A 26,659-nucleotide genomic window follows, 5' to 3' on the forward strand; every position below is an offset into this window, starting at 1 on the left:
AAACCTGGTTATTTTCAAAAATGTAACTCTTCCTCTTTCTGGTTACTCTGTCCTAAATTTTCTCTTCATTTTGTCTTTTCCTTTCACTGGAGTTCCTTTCTACCGTAACCCTTGTTAACCGTGTCGAGCTTTGCGAATGTAGAGATGATGCGGTATACAAACCCAAGGTTTAGTTTAGTTTAGTTTATGAATGGTAGTGGTGATGAGAGATATAAGACTGTGAATGATATCTGACATGCAAAGAGTATGAAAGATGTGCGATAAAGGACACAGTGATGTAAATGGCACTAATAAAAATGAGTTGGTGAAAAATCGTGATAAATATCATAAATATGTGCAAACAGAAAATATTTGAGTCTATGCAAAATGCAGAGTGAAGTGAAAAACTTAAATATATTATAAAAATGGTAGACGTGCGAAGATCATGCTAAACAAATGATCTGTGAATACAGTGGAACCTTGGTTTATGAGCATAATTCGTTCCAGAAGCATGCTCGTAAACCAAAATACTCATATATCAAAGCGAGTTTCCCCATAGGAAATAATGGAAACTTGCTTGATATGTTCTTTCCCCCCCGCTCACAAAGGCCCCCCCCTGCACAAACTGGCCCCCCCCCCCCGAACAACTTGAAACTTAGGGATCTCTGAGAATCTCGGTGAGAGGGAGAATTGGAAGGCCTTGAGCATGCGCAGATGCATGCTCAAGGCCCGGCAGAGGCAGGAAGTTCTTCAAGCGGCAGCGGCATGTCCTGTGGGCTGCGTGCCAGTGTAAGTTTCAAGTTGTTCAGGCGGGAGAGCCAGTTCTCGGGGGGAGGGGGGGTTGCTCGCTAATCGAGTCAACACTCGGTTTGCGAGACAAGTTTCGCGAGAAAGTTTTGCTCGTCTTGCAAAACACTCGCAAACCGGGTTACTTGCAAACTGAGGTTTGACTGTACTTGTCTTTAAACAAGCTGGAAAGACACACAGGGAACTGTATAGGACAAAAAATGAATGAAGAATACATACCCTGGGGGTCCTATAAAGGTGAATACGTGGGAAACAAATCAATACAAAGAGATTAAAATAACATTGAATTTAAAATTTCAGGAATTAAAACCATATATAAAACTCTGTACTACTGCCAAGTATAAAATTAAGCATATTAGCAAGGCCATGTAGAATGTTTTAAAACCTCAAAACAGATTCAGATAATAGAAAAAAAGAAAAGGATACGCAGTAAAGAAAGGGGGGGTGAAAGCTTCCAATAAAGAGGTTAAATTGAAAACCTAATTGAAAAACTAACAAGTCAAAAGCCATACAAGTTAGCATACCCAGTGAACTGTGATTGAAAGAAAAACGGTGAGAAGAAGCCACAGGAAAGTAATAGTGGGGGATGGGTTCAAAAAAGGAACCATGCTGCACATTACTAAATAACACTAAAAAAAACTATGCAAAGTAAAAAACAGATAAGTTATAAAAATACATAACTGAATACCGCTAATTAAGAGAAAAAACCCCAAAAGAGGGTCATCCAGTAAACAATATGGAAGGCATCCAGTGAAAGTCAGAGGAAAATGAAAGCTGAGAAGGACGAAATCTAGAAGGTTACAGATCACTAACAGCAGGTTAACAATTTCATGTTTGAATTCTTTTAGTACCCTGAACTTAAGAACATAAGCAGTGCCTCTGCCGGGTCAGACCAGAGGTCCATCCCGCCCAGCAGTCCGCCCCCGCGGCGGCCCAACAGGTCATGACCTGCCTTAATCACCAGAAGGGGCCCCCTTGCCCCCTAGGTTTCTCATCGAAGTCCTATCTTCCCATCAATGTCCTAACCCTCCGGCCTTGCACCTGCACGACCTGGTGAGCTGTCTATACTTATGCAACACCCCAGCACCTCCCTCAGTACCCCACGATCCCCTTTTCCCTCAGGAATCTGTCCAATCCCTGTTTGAATCCCTGTACTGTACTCTGCCGGATCACTTCCTCCGGGAGCGCATTCCATTTGTCCACGACCCTTTGGGTGAAGAAAAACTTCCTTGCATTTGATTTGAACCTATCTCCCTTCAGTTTCTCTGAGTGCCCCCTCGTACCTGTCGTCCCTTTTAGTCTGAAGAACCTGTCCCTGTCCACCCTCTCTATGCCCCTAAGTATTTTGAAGGTCTCTATCATATCCCCCCTGAGCCTCCTCTTTTCCAGAGAGAAGAGCCCCAGTTTATCCAGCCTCTCAGCATATGGGCAGTTTTCCAGCCCTCTTACCAGTTTCGTTGCCCTCCTTTGGACTCTCTCAAGAACTGCCATGTCCTTCTTGAGGTGCGGCGACCAATATTGAACGCAGTATTCCAGATGTGGGCGCACCATCGCTCGATACAGCGGCATGATGACTTCCCGCGTCCTGGTTGATATGCCCCTCTTGATGATGCCCAGCATCCTGTTGGCTTTCTTCGAGGCTGCTGCACACTGTGCGGATGGTTTCATGGATGGATCCACTAGCACACCCAAGTCTCTCTCAAGTCCGGTGTCTTCCAGCAATCTCCCCCTCATTTTATACTCGAACAACGAGTTCTTTTTCCCTATGTGCATGACCTTGCATTTATCTACGTTAAAGCGCATTTGCCATTTGTTTGCCCAGTCCTCCAGCTTATCGAGGTCCCTTTGAAGTTCCTCACACTCCTCCCTGGTCCTAACTCTGGCGCAGAGCTTGGTATCGTCTGCAAATTTTATAACCTCACACTTTGCCTCCGTTTCCAGGTCATTGATAAATATGTTGAAGAGAAGCGGCCCCAGCACCGATCCCTGCGGCACACCGCTCGTGACTCCCCGCCAGTCAGAATATTGGCCCTTTACTCCGACCCTCTGTAGTCTACCTGACAGCCAGTGCTTGATCCATCTGTGTACATCCCCGCCCACCCCGTGGTTCCACAGCTTCTTAAGCAGCCTTTCATGTGGCACCTTGTCAAAGGCCTTTTGAAAATCGAGGTAAATGATGTCTATGGGTTCCCTTTGTCCACCTGACTGCTTATTCCCTCAAAGAAGTACAGAAGGTTTGTCAGGCATGACCTTCCCTTACAGAATCCGTGCTGGCTTGTCCGCAGTAGGCCATTTTTCTCGATGTGCTCGCAAATGCTGTCCTTGATCATTGCTTCCACCATCTTCCCTATAACTGAAGTCAGGCTCACCGGCCTGTAGTTCCCGGGGTCACCTCTCGATCCCTTCTTAAAGATAGGTGTGACATTCGCCAGTTTCCAGTCCTCTGGTACCTCTCCAGTTTTCAAGGATAGGTTGCAAACATGCTGGATTGCGCCCGCTATTTCCTGACTTAGTTCCTTTAGAACCCGGTCCCGGTGATTTGCTGCTTTTCAGTCTGTCAATCTGCTTGAGGACATCCTCCCGACTTACCTCTATATGCCCCAATCTTTTGGCCTGCTCCCCACTCATGAGCTCCTCTGAGTCTGGTATATTGGACGTGTCCTCGCTCGTGAAGACCGACGAGAAGAACGTGTTCAACCTCTCAGCTACCTCTTTATTCTCCTTAATCACTCCCTTCCTATCCCCATCGTCCAATGGCCCCACCTCCTCTCTCACTGGTTGCTTCCCCTTTACGTAACTGAAGAATGCCTTGAAGTTTTTCGCCTCCCTGGCCAGCCCCTCCTCGTATTTCCCTTTTGCTTTTCTAATCTCTCGGTGGCATTCCTTTTGGCATTTCCTGTGCTCCTGGTGATTTTCCTCCGTTGGATCCCTTTTCCATTTCCGGAAGGACACTTTCTTGTCACTGATTACCTTCTTTACTTCATGTGTCATCCAAACCGGGTCTTTTGACCGCTTGTTCTTGCGGCCTTTCCTGAAACTGGGGATGTACAGTTTTTGCGCTTCCTGCAGTGTGTCCCTGAGAAGGGTCCAGGCGCTCCCTACAGTCTCCATCCTAAAGCCGTTCCTGAGCTTCCTCCCCACCCTTTTCCTCATAGCAACATAGTTCCCTTTCCTGAAGTTGAGCGCAGTCGTTGCGGTCCTCCCCACTATGGGTGACCCCCTTTCTAATGTGAATCTGATCACGTTGTGATCACTGTATACCATCCATTTCAGGCGATTTATCACTTTTTAACTTGTTGATTTGGTTTAGTACATTTTCCAGATTCACTGAGATTTCATTCAGTTCCTCCACATCATCACCCTAGAAAACCATTTCCGGTTCAGGTAGATTTCTTACATCTTCTTCTGTAAAGACCAAAGCAAAGAATTAATTCAGTCTCTCCGCTATAGTCTTATTCTCCCTGAGTGCCCCTTTTGCTTCTTGATCATTCAACGGTCCCATGGATTCTTTCACAGGTTTTCTGCTTCTGATGTACCTAAAAAAAATTGTTATGACTTTTTGCCTCTCTTGCAAGTTTCTCTTCATATTCTTTCTTAGCTTTCTTTATCAATACTTTGTATCTAACTTGCCAGTGCTTGTGTCTCTTCTTATTTTCTTCATTCGGATCCTTTTTTCATTCTGTAAAGGATGTTTTTTTTGGCTCTAATAGCCTCTTTCACTTCACCTTTTAACCATGTCAGCTCTCGTTTCCTCCTCTCTCCAACTTTGCTGATATATGGAATGCATCTGGGGTGGGCTTCCACAATGGTATTTTTAATTAACATCCACACCTGGTTTACAGTCCTAACCTTTGTAACTGATCCTTTTAACTTCTTTTTAACCTTTTAGCTTCTTTTTCCTCATTTTATCATAGTCACCCTTTCAAAAATTAAATGCCTCTACAGTATATTTCTTTTGTGACGTCACTCCCAGTATCGGCTCTAGACCTAGTTCTTAATGGTGCTTAGGAATTAGTGCAGGAGGTATTGGTGTTTCAGCCGCTTCATAACAGTGATCATAACATGATCAGATTTGATATAATCCCTGGAATAAGTTTACACAGGAAATCTAATATAACAGCATCTAACTTTAAAAAAGGAGACTTGATAACATGAGGAGAATGGTCAAAAAGAAATTTAAAGCAGCTATAAAGGTAAAAAATTTATGTCGGGCGTAGATATTATTTAAAAATAACATCCTGGAAGCCCAGACTAGATATATTCCATGTATTAAAACAGGAGAAAGGAAGACCAAATGAGTGAGGTGAAGGAAACTATTAGAGCCAAAAGAGAATCCTTCAGAAAAATGGAAAAAGGATCTGACTGAAAATAACTGTAAACAGCACAAGGAATGGCAAGTCAAATGCAAGGTGCTAATAAGGAAGGCAAAGAGAGATCTTGAAAAGAAGATTGCGCTGGAAGCAAAAACACACAGTAAACTTTTTTAGGTATATTAAAAGCAAGAAACTGGGAAGAGAATCAGTTGGACTGCTACATGGCTAAGAGATTAAATGAATTTTTTACTTCAATCTTCAACAAGGAAGATGTGGGGGAGTTATCAGTGCCAGAAATGGTATCCAGTTCTGATGAATCAGATAAACTTAAATCTCTGTTACACTGGACGTTGTAATGGGTCAATTTTACAAACTGAACAGTAGCAAATCGCCTAGACTGGATGGTGTACATCCCGGAGTGCTGATAGAATTGAAAAATGAACTTGCAGATTTGTTGTTAGTAATAATGGAATATTTTTAATCAAGCAGGCAATTTTATAACTGTGAGTCCACGAGCAGGTGTTATCCGAGGACAGCAAGTAGATATTCTCACAATCCGCCCACCTCCCCTAGGTGGCAGTCTCAAGATTTTTAAAGTGACAGTACACTTTTGCACTGTCTGTACCGGGCTCCATGGATGATGTCTCCCACATGTAAGAGTATCTGCCAGCTTCCTTCAGATAACACCTGCTACATGTGAGTAACTATGCTTTATATGGAATATTATACTTGGAATATTATACTCAGCTCAGAGTGTTTTCCTATGTTAGATGTGTTCACCACCACTAATATCCTGAATTCCATTTCTTTACTGGCATAAATGGCCAGGAGCTTGAGTTTATTTCTCTTTTCTGTGATGCTCTGCAGTGTGGGCTTATTTCTCTTTCTATTTTAATGCTCATTTAACTGATGGTTATGTTTTCCTTTTTCTCTTTTATAGGCAGTCTTTTGGCAGGTATTCCTCAGAAGGTGAAATTTACAGTAACCACAGGTCATTATACAATTAAAAATGGGGACACATTACAACTGAGCAATGCTGATGCAATGCCCATCGTGCAGCCTACAGAAGTTACAGCTACCATTTATTCAAACAGCCAGGGTAAGCATAGTGCCAAATCAGAGCCATGAAACTCTAAAGACATTTTGGTTATACTCCTGGAGTGTAGAAGGTATTTTCCTGCTTTTGTTTTGTACTGAAAGTTTAGGTGTATTTTCACTTGCAGTCTAAGAAGAATTGGAAATCCTTGCTCTGGTGAATTTTGAAGAATAATCCACTAGGATTGGGTTTGTTTTCTAAGTAATTCTAAATTACATTTTCTTTATAATTGCTATTATCCCAGGACAAGCAGGCAGCATTTTCTCACATGTGGGTGACGTCATCCACAGAACTCCGATACGGACAGCTTTAAAAGTGCATTGCCAATTTAAGAACTTAAGAAAGGTCATGTACTGCCCACACCGCGCATGCGCGAGTGCCTTCCCACCTAATGCAGGCTCGCAGCTCCTCAGTTCTTTGTTTTCCACGGAGCAAAGAAGTCATGTTTCTGAACGTTGTTAATTTTTTTGCCTTTGCCTTCCCACTCAAGCGTTTTTTTCTTAATTTATATTTTATTTCTTGTGCACTTTTTTCCTCGGGGACTTTTGCCGCTGAGACCTTTATTTTTTTCCTCAGCCATCGCTTTGGCTGACGCGGTCTTTTGACCTTTTTTTCTTTTTTGTAGGCTGCTAAGTGAGCACCAAAAGAATAAAAAATTAAATTATATTCATTAAAAGAGAAAGACTGTTAAAGTGCCCATGGTCTACTTTTCTTCCTTTTTGTCCAGAACATCAGTGGTTCTTCTGCACATTTTGCTACTCTGCAGTTTGATAATCAGCCAGAAACTTCAACAGGAAACATTTTTCGGCACCAGCATGGGCGTCGATCAAAAATCATTATTATTGAAGACATTGACGCCAACATCTGGACATCGCTCTGTCTGATAAGCCGGTTCAGAGGCACCACCTTCCCAATTGGCATCACAGGTCATTTTGCATCAAGTCTCTTGATACTGGCCAAGCAGCGATGACCACCCTCCGGCTTGTCTCATTCTCAAGGTGTGCATCCTCAGTACAGTCACCCTTTTCGGAGTAAGCCATGACACCAATAGTACCAGCATGAAAGCCAACGGTACCAGTGATTTTTTTCTTCTGGATACATCTACATTGCTTAATCCAGTATCCACAGTCCCTTGGTACTGGTCTGTCCTCGATACATGGCTATCAGGTCCTGCGGAATCACTGCTGGTTTCTTTGGACCAATATCAATCTACACTGGTACCAAGAGAAAACATTCTGCTTTGCATCATATTTTTTTCCAGTCATCGGACCGGTACCGGACTCAACTGCATCGATCTTCTCGACTCATTTCTTCACCAAAACCTCGACCTTACAATCTGATTCAGTTGAGACTTTTCTGAGTCTATAACAGATTCTCCACTCAACTGACCACCAACGGTTAAATCTTCCATTGAAAGACTATAGTTCTTAAGCAGTTGGGGAAAAGAGCACTCACTCGAGCTAGAAGCTGATTCTATCTATATTGCTGAATACTTCCAGCACTTAGATTATGATCAGTCTCCTCAAGAACTTCTCAGCCTCTCTTTCAACTGATTGAATCCTGGCTCCAACTGTATTATCCCCGTTGGGAACCGATAACCATGGTCCTCTAGGTTCTACAGGTCATTTGAGAGGGTTACTTTTTTTCATAAGACTTATGAAACGCTCCTCATCATTACGGGACCTTCCAAAGACTTTCCTCTATATACAACTACAAGCCACTAGTGGTAGAGGTAAAAAACAAGCAAACCTATATCCCTCAGTGCCACCAGCGAGTGAAGGATGCACTATGGACTCATCTAGGATGTTGCCTTCTGAAATTTGGCCCACCAGCCAATTTCAAATTTTCCCCAAAGCTGACCTGCCAGTACAAGCGCCGCATCATTTGTAGGTTTACGCAGCCTGCAGAAGATCGCTGGTCGGCAGTAGTGATCCTTGCAGGCCTCTGTAGCCTCAGCTGCACATTTCCTCTAACACGATCCAGCCCCTCCTCTGACATACGGAACCGCGGGTAGGACAGCGCTAGAGGGAGCGTGCAGCTGAGGCTACAGCGGCCTGCTAGGATCGCTACTGCTGACCAGCGATCCTCTGCACGCTGCTGTGGGTAGATTCACTCTTCTGGTCATCCGTTCTTCCTAATCACTTGCAGGTAATCTGTTTGAGACTGGCTTTTGGGCAGTTCAGTATAGAATGTAGTATATAATGCTACTTTAACCTAACAATTCTCAGAGCCTTTTACAGAAACTGAAGATGGCACAAAGCTTTAAATCTGAGAAATTGAATTAATATTGAATTTACACTTTTAATCCCTGAGCCAATTGTAATTTTATCAGAAAGAAACTAAAAGTTCTGAACAATTGAAAGGAAAATGTGTTTGACCCTCATATTTCCATATTATTTAAGACAACATTTGATTGTAATGTTTTATTTTTAAAAACAATGTTAAAGATTTTTAAATTTTACTTTGAAATTTGTAAGAGGCAACTCTATTGCAGAACTTCAATTTGTGAACACATGTGTTTTTGTAGTCCTGTAGAAATGCAAAGCTGACATTATTCTGAAATACTACTTTGTCTCCATACACCTGCAACAAGGCAACTCAGCCAGGCTCACTACAAGACAATGTTCTTCATCTTCCTACCAGATCACTCACCTTCACAGAAATAAGTGGCACAAGCATTCATATCAGAATTAATCTACGAGTATAGCCCTTAAAATTAAAATCATAATGTCACCCTCATTACTAATGAGCATGCTGTGAGGTATTTCAACTTTCTCCACTGTGTAATTCAATTTCTTCTCCCATTCCAATTTCTGTTTTTAATGTTCCTTAGTTTCTGTTCTTTTTTATTCCTTGCTAACTACTTTCCACTATACTCTTTCTTTGTAACTGATGCATGATATTCAAAGGCACCTATCAAAGCACCTGCTACCCACATAAATGCTGCCGACTGGGGCCATGCACAATTTGGGGAGAAATGGCGTGAACCTGCAGTCAGGTCCCAAGCAGACCTGCAGCTGAGGAAAGGTATTTTGGGGGGTTCCTAAAGGGAAGGAGAGAGATCAAGGAGGCCCACGTTCCATTTTCTATTCATTTATTACAGTGGTGTCCAGGAGGCCTCATGCATTCCAGGGAACAGTTTTTATTATTTTAACACCCACCTGCCTGCATGCTTCTCAACTTTCTCTGCCCCCATCCCTACCCCTACTCCCTTGCTTCCGGGCCCCTGCAGTTATATTATTGAATAATAACGCATAACACCCTTTCATTCACCCTAGCCTCAACAAGAGCACACATATACACACAAAATCAGAACAGACTGACTAATTCAAAATTTGACCCCCATGCCTGTCTAGGACCTAAAAGAGAGATGAAAGTCTTTTTTATTTATTTTGTTTGCATCACAGAGCCGGCGTGGGGTTGGAGAGGTTGTAACCCTATACTTCTGCTATATTAAGGTGTGCATTTAGTGCACGCTAAATCGGTTAGCGCACCTTAATAAAAGGACTCCTAAGTATCTAAAAAAAAAATTTGGCCCGTGACTTAGCCTTTTTTCAGATTTTGGCCCCTTATATGATTGAGTTTGACACCCTTGTTTTAGAATAAAGAAGTATTGTAGCTGTATTGATAAATGTTTATAAATGGAAATAAGATAATCTTTTTTATTTGACTAATTTTAATTTTAAAAATGTTTACTAGCTTTCTGATATGAAAATCCCCTTCCTCGGGTCAGGACAAGATACCATAACAGGAATATACAGTACTAACCTGAGGAAGGAGGTTTTGACCTCTGAAAGTTAAATGAAAAATGTATTAGTCCAATAAAATTGTGTTTTCTTCTTTTCCATTTTTTGTTTCATTTCTATTTAATTTCTAAAGTGGTGATAGTTATTTGTCAGTTTTTTCAAATTTACATCTGATTTCTTTATATTTGCACAGTATTAGGGAACATATCACTGTTTCTGTGGTGTTGCATTGCATGCAGAGTCTGGCATCTTGGTGGTTCAGTTTAACTTTTGTCTACATATGTCTATTTTTAGTTTGTGATTATTTGTTCCATACAGGGTGAGGGCATATCTGTGTTCTGAGTGTATGAAAAAGACATGGTTTTCTGTCAACATAGACTGTGCAGAATCGATCTGTATTTACCTAGCTTGTTTAGTTTTACAATGGGTGTATTTATGTTCTAGTGCTTACTGCAATGTTGAAAATGCTGCCTTTTCCTAGGGACACCCTTATTACTAAAAAAAAAAAAAAAAAAAATTTAATATAGAAGAAGGGTGTTAAAAATGGTATCAAATATACTAGATACCCCACTGGTCACGAGAAGTGGAAGAAAGCACTTCAGATCTATTGGTTCTGCTGCTTTCTTATCTCTTGTTAGCTGACTAATTCTTGTAGGCATAAGACCTTAAGAATAGCCATACTGGGTCAGACCAATGGTCCATCTAGCCCAGTATCTTGTTTCCATAGTGGCCAATCCAGGTCACAAGTACCTGTCAAAAACCCAAATAGTAGAAACATTCTAAGCTATCAATTTCAGTGCAAGCAGTGGCTTCCCCCATGTCTGTTCCAATAGCAGATTATGGACCCTTCCTTCAAGAACTTGTTCAGACTTTTTTTTAACCAAATCTGCATTAACTGCTGTTACCACATTCTCTAGCAACGCATTCCAGAGCTCAACTATTCTCTGAATGGAAAATATTTTCTCCTATTGGTTTTAAAAGTATTTCCCTGTAACTTCATTAAGTATCCCATTGTCTTTGTACTTTTTGATGGAGTAAAAAATTGATTCATTTGTATTTGTTCTATACCGCTCAGTACTTTGTAAACTTCAATCATATCTCCCCTCAGCTGCCTCTTTTCCATGTTGAAGAGCCCTAACCTCTTTAGTCTTTCCCTCATACAAGAGGAGTTCTATCTATCCCCTTTATCATCTTAGTAACTCTTCTTTGAACCTTTTCTAGTTCTGCTATATCTATACCAGTAAATGCTTCAGGAGGCAGGGAAGATACAGCAGTTCAGTAGTGTTTCCTATAGCTGCTATTTTTTGCTGCCCAAAATGACTGGCCCAAACAGCTGGGCTTTGAGGGAGGAGATTTTCTTGCTGTCTTTGTGTGAGAGCTATGTCTACTGCTCTTCTTTTGTTTCTATAGACAGTCTCGCACAAGAGTTGGTTCTTCTGATCCTCCTGTTTTGGCTAATGACCCCAGATGACAAACTGCTCTGCATGCTATATTGTGCTTTGCTAGTAGCTCCATGTAGCATCCAGCACTACTGCTGCTACTTTACCTTAGTGTTTATGGTTGTGTGGATGAAGCCACAATAGGGTATGTTGTGGTCATATTCATATCAGCATGCATCTATCTTTGGAGTGGGTTTAAACCATGTGACATTCACATGGGGCTCAGAGAATTTGAGGTATGATGTTATAAATCCTTATTGTCTCAAAAGTTCAAGATCTAGTGGTAAAACCTTACAGATGTTAAAAGAAACACCATTAGGAATGGAATTGGGCTTCTCAAAAGTGTCTAACTTTTGTCCCATATTTTTTTCTTTTAGAAAAATGTTTACAAAGCACTTTGACAATCCAGTCTTCAGAAAAAGTGACGAGCATTGTGCTGCCTCCTACACCTGCCTATCATGTCATCGAGTTTGAGTTGGAAGTCATCTGCCATTTACCTACAGCAACAGCAGAGGGAGTAGAGCTGGTCAATGGAGAAGTGCCAAAGAGCAGAGACTGGCAGAGGAATGAGAGTTGTATGGCCACCAGTGACCAAAAGGTACAGCAGGTAGCTGGGACAAGCAGCAAGTACTGATTCAATTAAGGAACACCTTTTTTTAGAAAAAAGAACCACCCCCCTTTCTGCGCAGTACACCACTGCTTGAGGAAGGGTTTTGGTCTCCAAATGTTAATTTTAAAAATGTATTAAAATGTATCTTATTTCTATTTATAAGTGTTTATCAGTATAGCTACAATACTACTTTATTCTAAAGCAACAATAACAAAAATTCTACCTTTTATCATTTCTGCATTCTGCTTTCCTCATCTTCTTGTCATTCTCCATTCCATCCAGTGTCTGCCCTCTTTCTCTGTCTCTTCCATTTTTCTCTTTTTGTCTCCACTCCCTCCCCCATGCTCTGACATCTTTCTCTTCTCCTTTTCTTCCCTCCTTCCCATCCCAACTCACCCCATGATCTGGCATAGCTTCCCTTCCCCCCATACCCTGGGATCTCTCTCCTCCTTCCATCTCTCCCTCTCCCTCCATGCTCTGGCATCTCATTTCCATCTCTTCCTTCCTGCCCAATGATCTGACATCTCAGTCTCCTTCCCTTCCCCCATGCCCTGGCAACTTTCCCTTCCTCTCCATGCTCTGACATCTCCTCTCCTTCCCTTCCTTCCTGATGGTCTTGTCATCTCTTTCTCCTTTCCTTCCCTCCTCCTATGCCCTGGCATCTCTCTCCTCTCCTTCTCTCTCTCCCTCTCCCTTCCCCTCCATGCTATGGCATTTCCTCTCTCCTTTCCCTCCCTCCGTTCCCCATGGTCTAGCATCACTCTCTCCTCTCTTTTCTTCTCTCCCTTCCGTTCTTCTTCTTTCCCCCATTTGAATGACTTTTTTCCTTACTCCTCCCTCCCTCCAATCAGGTGCACAGTGCAGCATTTTAGTGCCCTCCCCCTGATGGGTACCTCTTTCTCTCTTTATCAGGAGCCTTCACAACTCGTTGCTCTGCCAGCATCAGGCCTTCCTCTCTGCCAGGTCCTGCCTGTTTCTGTGAAGGCAGGATCTGGCAGAAAGGAAGTGAGTTGTAAAGGCTGAGGCTGCCACTGTTGGAAAGGAAAGTTCCTGGACCATGAAGCTAACCCTGGGAGCACCCCCTTATGGTCTGCACCCACCCTTACTACACCACTGATTGGACTTAACATACTTTCCTGCTGCTACTGTATAAGAATTCTTAAACTATGAAGTTATATTATGACATATGGAGCTGCTGTGGGGGCAGACTTCTGCAATTTTTTTCTACTATAAGCTTCTGAAAACTGTGTTTTAATGCTGTTCCCTGGGTTATGATGTGATGTATTATGTATTACTTTATTTAAAAAAAAGTGCTTTGTGAACAAAAAAATATTAACTAGTGTTGTAAATACCTAAAACTATGAAAGTGAAGTTTCTCTCTTCTCCCTTCAGATTTCCATTGATTGTCCCTGGTCCATTTATTCCACCATTATTGTATTAACATTCAGCATTCCATTTAAGGCTGAACATACACTGCTGTCTGCTGGAAGACGGTAATGTATTTTTTTATTTTTATTTTTTATTTTTTTTGATGGTCCAGAAATTGTTTTGTACTCTGGTGTATGCAATCTTTTTTGTGGTATATGTAAATGCAGGGAAAAATAGCATTTATACGATGGGGGCAGTTCTATAAAGTGCACTGACAATAAGGTGCTCAAAATCTGAGTACTAAGATAGCATATGGGCGCCCAGATTCTGTTATAGAACAGAGCCTAATCTGGTATTTGAGCACCAACATTTAGGTGCTAATACTTTCACCAGTATAAATGTTTGCTTATTATTGGAAAACCCTGGCCTAAATAGCAGTGTGCCTAAAAATTCAATGCCTACCGGCACCTAAGAACACTTAAGCACCACTAGGCATGATTCTATTTAAAAAAACGCCTAGCGAATGATTGACAACCACGCCGAACGACACCTAGAAGTTAAATGCCATTTATAGAATCAGGGCCTAAATATTGTCACCTAAGTGCACAATATAGTATTCTGTAAATCTAATGCCGAAATATGACCAGCCCATGCCACCTTTGCAGTTAGGTTCTAAAGCACTTAGTCGCATATCCTATATAATAAAATCCTAGCCGCGCATGCGCACTCTTAACTGCGTGCTTCCATGATCTGTAGGTCTGTGGCTGCAGGAGTGCGCATGCGCACGTGTAAGTATCGGCCAGGTAACATCTGAGACACCCCCCCCCCCCCCCCAGGAGGGACGCGGTAGAGGAATTTAGGCCAGTAGAAGACCCGAAGCAGCATGTTTAGTGTGCCTGGGACGCTGCTGGAGCTGCCAGGTTTGTCAGCCGTCTAGTGGAGGGAGGGTCGGCTGGGATAGTCAACGGGGGTTTCTGTTGAGCCGGGTAGGGTTGGCGGGGGGGGGGGGAGTCGCGGCATGTTAGTGGTGTGCCTAAGGTCAGGGGGGAGGGGGGGAGTCGTGGCGTGTTAGTGGTGTGCCTAGGGTCGGCGAAGGGGGTTTCAAATCATGCTGCTCAGGGGGATGGGAGGCAGGCAGGCAGACTGGCATCGGGGGGTGGGGTGGAGGGTTTTTTGGAAGGATGGGAGGCAGGCAGGCTGGCATCGGGGGGTGGGGGGTTCAATGGAAGGTAGGCAGGCAGGATGGCATCGGGGTTTTCCATGGAAACATGCTGCTCAGGGGGATGGGAGGCAGGCAGGCAGACTGGCATCGGGGGTGGGGTGGGGGGGTTTCAGTGGAAGGGGGATGGGAAGCAGGCAGGCTGGCATCGGAGGGGGGGTGGTGGGTTCAATGGAAGGCAGGCAGGATGGCATCGGGGGGGTGGTTTCCATGGAAACATGCTGCTCAGGGGAATGGGAGGCAGGCAGGCAGGCTGGCATGAGGGGTTTCAATGGAAGAGGGATGGGAGGCAGGCATGGAAGCTGGCATCGGAAGGGGGTGGGGGGGTTTCATGGAAACATGCTGCAGGCAGGCAGGCAGACTGGCATTGGGGGGGGTTCAATGGAAGGGGGATGCAGGCAACAGAGGGGGTGGGGGGGTTTCAATGGAAGGCAGGCAGGCTGGCATCGGGGGAGTGGGATGGTTTCCATGGAAACATGCTGCTCGGGGATGGGAGGCAGGCAGGCAGGCTGGCATCGGAGAGGGGTGGGGAGTTTTCAATGGCAGGCAGGCAGGCTGGCATTGGAGGGGGGTGGGGGGGTTTCAATGGCAGGCAGGCTGGCATTAGAGGGGGTGGGGGGTTTCAATGGAAACATGCTGCTCAGGAGAATGGGAGGCAAGCTGGCATCGGGGGGTTTCAATGGAAGGTGGATGGGAGGCAGGCTGGCTAGCATCGGAGGGGGGTGAGGGGAGGAAGGAGGCACTGAGGGCACTAAGGTCATAGAAAGGGGCACTGGGAGCACAATGGACATAGGAGGTGAGAAGCTGATATGCACGGACGGGGAGTGGGACCTTGGGGTGATAGTGTCCGAAGATCTAAAATCGAAAACACAGTGTGACAAGGCGGTGGCTGCTGCCAGAAGGATGCTGGGCTGTATAAAGGGAGGCGTAGCCAGTTGAAGGAAGAAGGTGTTGATGCCCCTGTACAGGTCATTGGTGAAGCCCAACTTGGAGTATTGTGTTCAGTTTTGGAGACCGTATCTGGCGAAGGACGTAAGAAGACTTGAAGTGGTCCAGAGGAGAGCAACAAAAATGATAGGAGGCTTGCACTAGAAGACGTATGAGGAGAGACTGGAAGCCCTGAATATGTATACCCTAGAGGAAAGGAGGGGCAGGGGAGATATGATTCAGATGTTTAAATACTTGAAGGTGTCAGCATAGCTATTGCTAGCATTCAGCATTTTCAGTTGGCATAACTAATGTCAGCGAAGGCCTATGGGAAATTATATCAATCTGACTCAGGCATGTGAATGCAGATAGACCCTGAGGACAGGGAGACTGTTTTAAGTGGCCCTGATTAAATCATGATTAGCTAAAAGGTGTTAATGTCTGATTAAGAGGGTGCTTAGGATAATGGGTCCAGGTGCACAGATAACTAAAGTTAATCAGAAACTATTGTCAGAGACAGACTGGAAATTACATATGACTACAGCCTATTTTTCTCCTGTCTACGAAGGAGGGAGGAGATTTAACTTCTATTGAAGCTCAGTAGATTCTGTTTTTTAGAATAAGTTTCCAAACTATAAAAGCCCCCTCGCAGCATCACCCCCCTCTCTTGGCTCTTGGCACTCTGGTCCTCTCTTGTTTCTCTTGAGCTATCTCTCTCTCTCTCTCTCTCTCTCTCTCTCTCTCTCTCTGGCTCTCCTTAGAACTTCAGACTCTCTGTCTCTTTGTCTCTTAACTCTGTAAAGCAAGGAAACTGCTTTGCTCTCTACTTAATTGTAATGCTTAATTGTAAATGCTTATAAATATTGCTTTTCTGTAAGCCTATTTCTATAATATATTCTTTATGCAATCATTCTGGATGTGTTTCTTATTGGATTTTACTCCTGGTGAATCTTCTGTGAGGGAACTGAACCTGGGACCTGGCGTGTGTAAGGGTGCCTCTCAAGTGACCCCACCAACCATATATTGTGGGGGCCACTAACAATACTTACAGAAGGGTGTTAACGTAGAGCAAAATCTTTTACAGAGAAAGGAAAATGGTAAACATAAGAACATAAGCAATGCCTCCGCTGGGTCAGACCTGAGGTCCATCGTGCCCAACAGTCCGCTCACGGCGGCCCAACAGGTTCAGGACCTGTGCAGTAATCTTCTATCTATACCTCTCTATCCCCTTTTCAAGCAGGAAATTGTCCAATCCTTTCTTAAACCCCAGTATCGTACTCTGCCCTATTACGTCCTCTGGAAGCGCATTCCAGGTGTCCACCACACGTTGGGTAAAGAAGAACTTCCTGGCATTCGTTTTGAAACTGTCCCCTTTCAACTTTTCTGAATGCACTCTTGTTCTTTGATTTTTGAAAGTTTGAAGAATCTGTCCCTCTCTACTCTTTCTATGCCCTTCATGATCTTGTAAGTCTCTATCATATCCCCTCTAAGTCTCCTCTTCTCCAGGGAAAAGAGACCCAGTTTCTCCAATCTCTCAGCGTATGAAAGGTTTTCCATCCCTTTTATCAGTCGTGTCGCTCTCCTCTGAACCCTCTCGAGTAACGCCATATCCTTCTTAAGGTACAGCGACCAGTACTGGACGCAGAACTCCAGATGCGGCAGCACCATCGCCCGATACAACGGCAAGATAACTTCTTTCGTTCTGGTTGTAATACCCTTCTTGATTATACCTAGCATTTTATTCGCTCTCTTAGTGGCCGCTGCGCACTGTGCCGACGGCTTCATTGTCATGTCCACCATTACTCCCAAGTCCCTTTCTTGGGTACTCTCATTCAATATGATCCCTCCCATCATGTAGCTGTGCCTCGGGTTTCTGCTTCCCACATTTCTCAACGTTGAACTTCATCTGCCATCTCATCGCCCATTCCTCTAGTTTGTTCAAGTCCCTTTGCAATTCTTCGCAGTCCTCTTTTCTCCGAGCTCCACTAAATAGTTTGGTGTCGTCCGCAAATTTTACTATCTCACACTTTGTCCCTGTTTCTAGATCATTTATGAATATATTAAATAGCAGTGGCCCGAACACCGAGCCCTGCGGAACACCACTCGTGACCTTCCTCCAGTCCAAGTAGTGGCCCTTCACTCCTACCCTCTGTTTCCTATCCGCCAATCAGTTTCTGATCCATCTGTGTATGTCTCCTTCCACCCCATGGCTCTTCAGCTTCCGGAGTAGACGTTCATGAGGCACCTTGTCAAAATCTTTTTGGAAATCTAGGTATATGATGTCTACGGGGTCTCCTCTGTCCAGCCGTTTGTTAATTTCTTCGATCTACAGTTAGGCACGATCTCCCCTTACAGAAACCATGTTGGCTGGTTATCAGAAGGTCGTTTCTTTCAAAATGTTCATCGATGTTTTCTTTTATCAGTGCTTCCGCCATTTTCCCTGGTACCGAGGTCAGACTAACTGGTCTGTAGTTTCCCGGGTCACCTCTTGATCCCTTCTTAAAGATGGGCGTAACGTTGGCCATCTTCCAATCCTCTGGGATCCCGCTTGTTTTCAGGGATAGGTTGCAAATTTGCTGCAGTAGTCCCGCTATCTCCTCCTTTAATTCCTTCAGAACCCTTGGATGGATTCCGTCTGGACCCAGGGATTTGTCAGTTTTTAATTTTTCTATCTGCCTGCGCACATCTTTAAGGCTCACTTCCATGGTTGTTAATTTCCCTGTTTGATTTCCATAGTAGAATTGCTCAGGTTCCGGTATGTTGGTTGTGTCTTCGTATGTAAATACAGACGAAAAGAACATGTTAAGTCTTTCCGTTACTTCTTTCTCCTCCTTCACCACTCCCTTCCTGTCTCCGTCATCCAGCGGTCCCACCTCCTCCCTTGCCGGCTGCTTCCCTTTAACATATCTAAAAAACGGTGTGAAATTTTGTGCTTCCCTGGATAGCCTCTCTTCATACTCTCTTTTGGCTTTTCGAACCACACGGTGACATTCTTTCTGATACATCCTGTGCTCTTTCCAGTTCCCCTCAGTTTTGTCCTTCTTCCATTTCTTGAATGAATTTTTCTTATTGCCTATCGCTTCCTTCACTATTTTAGTTATCCACGCTGGGTCTTTTGTTTGACTCTTTTTGCACCCCTTTCTGAATCTGGGGATATACAGATTTTGCGTCTCGTTCACCGTGTCCTTGAAAAAAGACCAGGCATATTCTACCGTTTGCCATTTTTTGGAAGTGTTCCTAAGTTTCTTCCTTACCATTTCCCTCATTGCTTCGTAGTTTCCTTTCCTGAAGTTAAAAGTTGTCACTATGTTTATCCCAGGACAAGCAGGCAGGTATTCTCACTAGTGGGTGATGTCATTAGACAGAGCCCCGGTACGGACGTCTCACAAGCACGTGTTGCTTGTAGAAACTTAAAGTTTCTAGATGCCCGCACCGCGCATGCGCCGGTGCCTTCCTGCCCGGAGATCCGGGCGTGTCTCCTCAGTTCTTTCTTTTCCGCGGAGCTGAGAAGTTCAACTTCATCATGCGCTAGCTGAATTCAGTTAAATTTGCCTTCTTTGTCCGCGTTTTCGCTTTCTTTTAATTACAGTTAACAGTACTTTTCTTTTTCAGTAAAAAAAAAAAAAAAAGAAGATTATTTCCTCCGGCGGGTCGAACGGGCCGGCCACGTGGCTCAGGCCCACTGGCTTCGACCTCGCGGCGGAGATTTTCCGGCCTATGTCCCGGCCAATCACCGGGTTTAAAAAGTGCAGCAAGTGCCAACGCGCGATTTCACTCACGGACCCTCACTGGCGCTGTTTGCAGTGTTTGGGCCCTGACCACATCCCGAAATCGTGCAGGCCTTGCTCTACCCTTACGGCACGCTCATTCAAGCGGCGTTGCCTATTGTGGGAATCGATGTTCAAGATGGACGCAGCTAAGGATCCCTCAGCCTCCACTTCAGCTGATACCTCCCCAGTTCGGGCGAAACCGGTATCGACCCCTCCTGCATCGAGTGTGGTGAAACCGGCATCGCTCAACCCGACACCATCCACGAGCTCGACGTCGGTGCCTGCCCCGGTCTCCTCGGTTCAGGTACCTCTTCCTTCCACAGTGCCACCAGTGGTCATCAAAGTGCCGAAAGCTACTAAGCAGAAGCACTCGGCCTCGAAGGAGCGCGATGTCCGTGCAGGAGGACCCCCTTTCGGTGCGGATCCCTCCTTATCGGCTTCGCTACGGTCCGTGCTGGAAGCTCAATTCGTTGAGCTCATGCAGACCATCGGACCCGGGCTCATCGCTGCCATACAGGGTGACCTCCCGGTACCGGTCCAAAGGGGCGGTCCGCCCCCTCCCCCTCCCCCACACCGTTCGACCTCGACAACCGACAAGGACGAACGGGGGAGGCCGGCGATGCCCACGCGGCAAGCCTCGCTTACCGATATGCCGCCATTAGAACCCATTACGCCTCCGCGCCAACATGGGACCAGACCTCCGATCGATACTCGAAGCCCTGAGCATAGTCAGGAAGAGTTCTTCCGTACTCCTTACCAGACTTGGGTAGCATCGCAAGAACCCGCATCGCAAACCCAGTTGCGATCCACCGCTTCCAGCCCTATCCACTTGGGGGCCTCGGGAGACCATGCGATGCACAGACGATCCCGATCCCCGTCTCGCCACCGAGACGGGCACCGATCGAGACACTCATCCTGGCACTCCTCACGCCATTCGGAGGTGTCACCGCAGAAAAAACTGCAACGTAGGGGATACTCCTCATCAGAGGTGTCCCCTCCGGGGGGCCCGGAGTACGAGGAGACATCGGTGCCCGATTCTCCTTGCCACTCCCCGATGTCCATGGACCTGGAGGCCTCCTCCTCCTCCAGCCCGTCCCACAGACCGACGCTGGCGGAACAATTGTCCTTCTCATCATTCCTCCGACAAATGGCGGATGATCTGGATGTGACCCTTGACACGGGCTCCCGATACTCCAAAGAGTATCTGGACACCATGCATTTACCTAACCCTCCAACGGAGTCGCTTCGGCTCCCCTTGCACAAATTACTGGACCAGACCTTCATGCAGTGCTTCGAAACACCGTATTCCATACCGGCGATCCCCAGCAAACTCGATGCTCGATACCGCATCGTGCACCATAAAGGGTTTGAGGGCCCTCAACTCTCCCACCAATCCCTACTGGTCGAGTCCTCCCTTAAACGCTCTCATCCCTCCCAGGTCTACGCCTCTGTACCGCCGGGCCGAGAGGGGAGAACGATGGACAAATTTGGTAGAAAATTCTACCAAAACTCCATGATGGCGTCACGGGTACTAAACTACAATTTCTTTTTCTCTTCCTATCTGGAGTTCTTCTTGCCGGTGCTCCGCAAGTTCACTCCGTTCATAGACAACCAAGCTCGATTCGAGTTCGAGGAAGTGGTAGCCTCCCTCTCCCAATTACGCCTCCAGCTGATGCAATCCTCCTTCGATGCATTCGAACTCTCGGCACGCGCCGCCGCAAGCGCGGTAGCTATGCGTCGCCTGGCATGGCTCCGTACAATCGATATGGATCCCAACCTCCAGGACAGACTCGCCAACGTACCATGTGCTGGAGCTGACCTGTTCGATGAGTCTATCGAAACTGTTACCAAGAAGCTGTCGGATCATGAAAAATCTTTTCAATCCATCCTGCGGCCCAAACCCAAACCTCAACAGTCTCGACCTTCCAGGCCACCCCTGATTTACCAGCGGCGTTACATGCCCAGACAAACGCCTGCTGCGAGACAGCCTGCGAAGAGACAACCTCCCCAGAAGTCTCAGCAAAAACCTCAGCCACCGGCTGCACCTAAGGCTCCCCAGCCCTTTTGACGCCCCTCCCGGGAGCATAACCTCGGCCTCTCCCATAGGGGGCCGCCTCCATCTTTTTTACCATCGATGGGAGGCCATAACCACGGACCTATGGGTCCTCACCATCATAAGAGAAGGATACTCTCTTCAATTCCACCAGGTCCCCCCGGACCATCCTCCAAGAGAGTATCCTTCAAGCTCGACGCAGACCGCCCTTCTTCTTCAGGAAGTCCAAACCTTACTTCAGCTTCGGGCTGTCGAGCCGGTCCCGTCAGACCAATTGAACCGAGGGTTTTACTCCCGGTACTTCCTCGTCCCGAAGAAAACGGGCGACCTGCGACCCATTTTAGACCTTCGGGCCCTCAACAAGTTTCTGGTCAAAGAGAAGTTTCGCATGCTGACTTTGGCTTCTCTATACCCTCTCCTCGAGCAGAGCGACTGGTTATGCTCCCTGGATCTCAAGGAGGCCTACACTCACATCCCCATTCACCCGGCCTCCCGAAAGTTCCTCAGATTTCGGGTGGGAAATCTGCACCTACAGTATCGAGTGCTACCATTCGGCCTATCTTCGTCCCCCAGAGTCTTCACAAAGTGCCTGGTGGTAGTGGCCGCGGCACTCCGGGACAGGAGTCTACAGGTGTTCCCATACCTCGACGACTGGCTCATCAAGGCCCCGTCAGCCCCAGCGGTCACTTCGGCGGCCTTGGCTACAACCTACTTCCTCCAAAATTTGGGCTTCGAGATCAACTTTTCCAAGTCTCATCTACAACCCACCCAGTCCCTCCCCTTCATCGGAGCGGTCCTGGACACCACCCGACTCCGAGCATTCCTGCCCCTGCAACGCATGGAGTCCCTTCTTCATCTCTGCCAGGCGGTGTCTACTCGCCAAACTCTACCGGCGAGACAACTGATGGTGCTCCTGGGCCATATGGCCTCCACAGTACACGTGACACCCTTTGCCAGACTCCACCTCAGGATCCCCCAGTGGACCCTGGCATCACAGTGGAATCAGACGTCCGATCCACTATCCAAACACATCTCAGTCACACCTGCTCTTCGGCAGTCTCTACTTTGGTGGACGACCTCTTCGAATCTATCCAGAGGTTTGCTGATGCACTCTCCCCCCCCATCAGAAAGTTCTCACAACCGATTCGTCGAATTATGCATGGGGGGCCCACCTGGATGGTCTCCGCACCCAAGGATTCTGGACCAGTGCGGAAAGACTACACCAAATCAATCTACTGGAACTCAGAGCCATCTTCAATGCGCTCCAAGCTTTCCAACATCTACTTCACGACATGGTAATCCTCATTCGCACAGACAATCAGGCCGCCATGTATTATATCAACAAGCAAGGAGGCACGGGCTCGGCCCTCCTTTGCCAGGAAGCTCTACGAGTCTGGGACTGGGCGGTGCGCCACAACGCCCTACTCAGAGCAGTATACATCCAGGGGGAGAACAACGTCTTAGCAGACAAACTAAGCCGTCTGCTACAACCGCACGAATGGACTCTCCATTCCAGCCCCCTTCACCAAATCTTCACGCAATGGGGGACGCCTCAGATAGACCTCTTTGCGGCTCCCCACAACTCCAAACTGCCTCAGTTTTGCTCCAGGATCTACACTCCTCATCGCCTCGAGGCAGATGCTTTTCTACTGAACTGGGGGAAACGATTTCTATATGCGTTCCCACCATTCCCGCTGATCCAGAAGACTCTGGTCAAGCTGAAACTCGAACGGGCCACCATGATTCTAATAGCTCCTCGGTGGCCCAGACAACCTTGGTTCTCCCTCCTACTCCAACTCAGCAGCAGGGAACCAGTACCACTTCCAGTGTTTCCTTCACTGCTTACTCAACATCAAGGATCACTACTTCATCCCAACCTGCAGTCTCTCCACCTGACAGCTTGGTTCCTCTCAACGTAACCCCTCACCAATTCTCACAAGAAGTGAGGGAGGTCTTGGAAGCTTCCAGGAAGCCCGCCACTCGACAATGCTACTCCCAGAAATGGACCAGATTCTCCTCATGGTGTGTTTCTAAGTCAAAGGAACCTCAGCGAGCTTCCTTATCCTCCGTGCTGGACTATCTCCTACACCTATCTCAATCTGGGCTCAAGTCCACATCCATACGAGTCCACCTGAGCGCTATTGCGGCGTTCCACCAGCCCCTACAAGGGAAACCCCTCTCGGCCCATCCAGTGGTCGCCAGATTTATGAAAGGACTCTTCCATGTTAACCCTCCTCTCAAACCACCCCCAGTAGTTTGGGACCTCAATGTAGTCCTTTCCCGTCTCATGAAGCCCCCGTTTGAACCACTCAACAGGGCCCCTCTTAAGTACCTCACCTGGAAAGTGCTTTTTCTTGTAGCCCTTACGTCCGCTCGCAGAGTCAGCGAACTCCAGGCATTGATGGCGGATCCACCATTCACAGTATTCCATCATGACAAGGTGGTCCTACGCACTCACCCGAAATTCCTGCCTAAGGTGGTCTCCGAATTCCATCTCAACCAATCCATTGTACTTCCAGTATTCTTCCCTAAGCCCCATTCTCACCACGGAGAATCGGCCCTTCACACTCTAGACTGTAAACGTGCCTTGGCTTTCTACCTGGATCGCACCAAGCCACACAGAACCACTCCTCAACTTTTTGTCTCCTTCGATCCTAACAAGTTGGGAAGACCCGTATCGAAGCGCACCATCTCTAATTGGATGGCGGCTTGTATCTCTTTCTGCTATGCCCAGGCTGGATTATCACTTCCTTGTAAGGTCACAGCCCATAAGGTCAGAGCAATGGCAGCCTCAGTAGCATTCCTCAGATCAACACCAATCGAGGAAATTTGTAAGGCTGCCACCTGGTCCTCGGTTCACACATTCACCTCACATTATTGTCTGGATACTCTCTCCAGACGGGATGGACAGTTTGGCCAAACAGTATTGAAAAATTTATTCTCTTAAGTCGCCAACTCCCCCTCCATCCCACTGAGGTTAGCTTGGAGGTCACCCACTAGTGAGAATACCTGCCTGCTTGTCCTGGGATAAAGCAATGTTACTTACCGTAACAGTTGTTATCCAGGGACAGCAGGCAGCTATTCTCACGTCCCACCCACCTCCCCTGGGTTGGCTTCTCAGGCTAGCTACCTGAACTGAGGAGACACGCCCGGATCTCCGGGCAGGAAGGCACCGGCGCATGCGCGGTGCGGGCATCTAGAAACTTTAAGTTTCTACAAGCAACACGTGCTTGTGAGACGTCCGTACCGGGGCTCTGTCTGATGACATCACCCACTAGTGAGAATAGCTGCCTGCTGTCCCTGGATAACAACTGTTACGGTAAGTAACATTGCTTTCTCTTTCCTTTCGGTATTTCTACCTCAACCTTGAACTTGATCATATTATGATCACTGTTTCCCAATGGTCCCACTACTTCCACTTCTTTTGCAGGTCCCCTTAATCCATTTAGGATTAGGTCCAGAGTAGCATTTCCTCTCGTCGGTTCTCTAACCAGCTGCTCCATGAAGCAATCTTGTGTAGCCTCCAGGAATTCTGTTTCCCTAGCGCAGTTTGAGCTTCCAAGACTCCAGTCTATCCCGGGGTAGTTGAAGTCTCCCATGATGACTGTGTTGCTGCTTTTGCACTTTCGCTTCATCTCGGCTTCCATTTCTTCATCGATATCTCCGGTTTGCCCGGGTGGACGATAGTATAGGCCCACCTTTATTTCAGGCCCTTTGCTTCCTGGTATTTTAACCCATAGCGATTCCAGCTTGTTAGTTGACTCTGCTGTGTCGTTTCTTGTTGATTGTATGTTTTCTTTTATGTATAGGGCTATTCCACCTCCTTTCTGCCTGACCTATCCTGGCGATAGAGCTTGTACCAGAGGTTGAGGGGTGGTAGATTCAAGAGCAATGTTAGGAAATTCTACTTTACGTAGAGGATGGTGGATGCCTGGAATGCGCTCCTGAGAGAGGTGGTGGAGAGGAAAACAGTGACTGAGTTCAAAGAAGCATGGATCTAGAATCTGAAAATAATATTAAATATTGAACTAAGGCAAGTACTGGGCAGACTTGCACGGTCTAAATATGGCCGTTTGGGGGAGGATGGGCTGGAGAGGCCTTCAATGGCTGGGAGAGTGTAGACGGGATGGAGTAAGTTTTGACGGAGATTTCGGCAGTTGGAACCCAAGCACAGTACCGGGTAGATGGGCCGCCAAGGGAGCGGACTGCTGGGCACCATGGACCCAGCAAACCATGGACTGCTGGGCACCATGGACCCAGCAGAGGCAACTTCTTATGTTCTTATGAATGTGCTTTTATTGACTTATTATGTGGATACATATTTGTGTTTTGCACTTTTGATGTTTGGAAAATCAATAAAGAATTAAAAAAATATATTTGGATAAATTTCTGGAAGTAAAGTCTATAAGCTGTTTTAGGTAGGCCTGGGGAAAGCCACTCCTTATCCCCATCACTAGATAGCTTGGAATCTTGCTGTTTAAATGGGATTTTGCTAGGTAATTGTGACCTGGCTTAGCTACTTATAGAAGTGTGATGCTTGGCCAGATGGACCTTCAGACTAACCCAGTTTGGCAGTTCTTATGTCTTATGTTTTCCTTTATTGAGAGACTTGGTCTTTTAACCCTACTTTTGTTTTCTATCCTTTAACCAGTAACCTGAAACACAGTAGGTCTTTCATTACCTCCTATCCTATAGCTTTTAAAATTTTCTCAGCAGTCCCTCATTGAGGGGCTTTATCAAAAGTTTTCTAAAATTCTAGATCCATTGTAATTTATTTATTACTTTTTACTTATAGCATTTATATCTCACTCTATCCACAGATCTAGGGGATTACAATTTAACAGATAATCTAATATAATAAAATGGTAGGCCGCGCATGCGCACTAAAAAAAACGTGTTCCCTGATCTGTCGCGAAAATACGACTGCGCATGCGCGGCCCCGGCGGCGGCTTTCAAATAAAAAAAATATATATACAGCTGCGAGACAGGAGCTGCGGCAGTGGCGACGGCGACTTTCAACGACGAAGAAGCTGCAGCTCAGGAAGTCGGGGCCTCCCCCGCCACGTACAACCCGCTCCCTCTCCTGCAGCTCAGGCACCACAGAAGCTGTGAAAACGTGCAACCCGGTCCCCACGTCTGCCTACCCTTCCCCCCAACACAGCGCATTTGCCCCCCCTTTCAGAGAGTCCTTTGCCGCTTACCACCCTTTCCTTGCCGCTGACCCGACTACCTACCCGGCAATTTAAGCAGCAGTCTTCACACGCTGCTTCAGGCACTTCTACTGCACTGATTTGCTCTGCCGCGTCTCTGATGATGTCATCAGGGACGTGAC

General features: G+C 46.3%; 1 protein-coding gene across 12 annotated transcripts in view; it reads left to right on the top strand.

The window, feature by feature from the left end:
- Positions 1-26,659, top strand: part of TRAPPC10 (trafficking protein particle complex 10) — a 507,189-nt gene that overhangs the window by 416,338 nt on the left and 64,192 nt on the right. For 9 of the 12 annotated variants that reach the window (XM_033941690.1, XM_033941689.1, XM_033941691.1 and 6 more), the window contains 3 exons: positions 6,040-6,198; positions 11,758-11,987; positions 13,383-13,483. In XM_033941690.1, the coding sequence (XP_033797581.1) occupies positions 6,040-6,198; positions 11,758-11,987; positions 13,383-13,483 (490 nt within the window). The remainder of the gene's footprint in view (positions 1-6,039; positions 6,199-11,757; positions 11,988-13,382; positions 13,484-26,659) is intronic. The other 3 variants (XM_033941693.1, XM_033941698.1, XM_033941699.1) reach the window with 1 other exon arrangement.

The sequence above is a fragment of the Geotrypetes seraphini genome, chromosome 4, assembly GCF_902459505.1.
Source record: "Geotrypetes seraphini chromosome 4, aGeoSer1.1, whole genome shotgun sequence".
Lineage (NCBI taxonomy): Eukaryota > Metazoa > Chordata > Amphibia > Gymnophiona > Dermophiidae > Geotrypetes > Geotrypetes seraphini.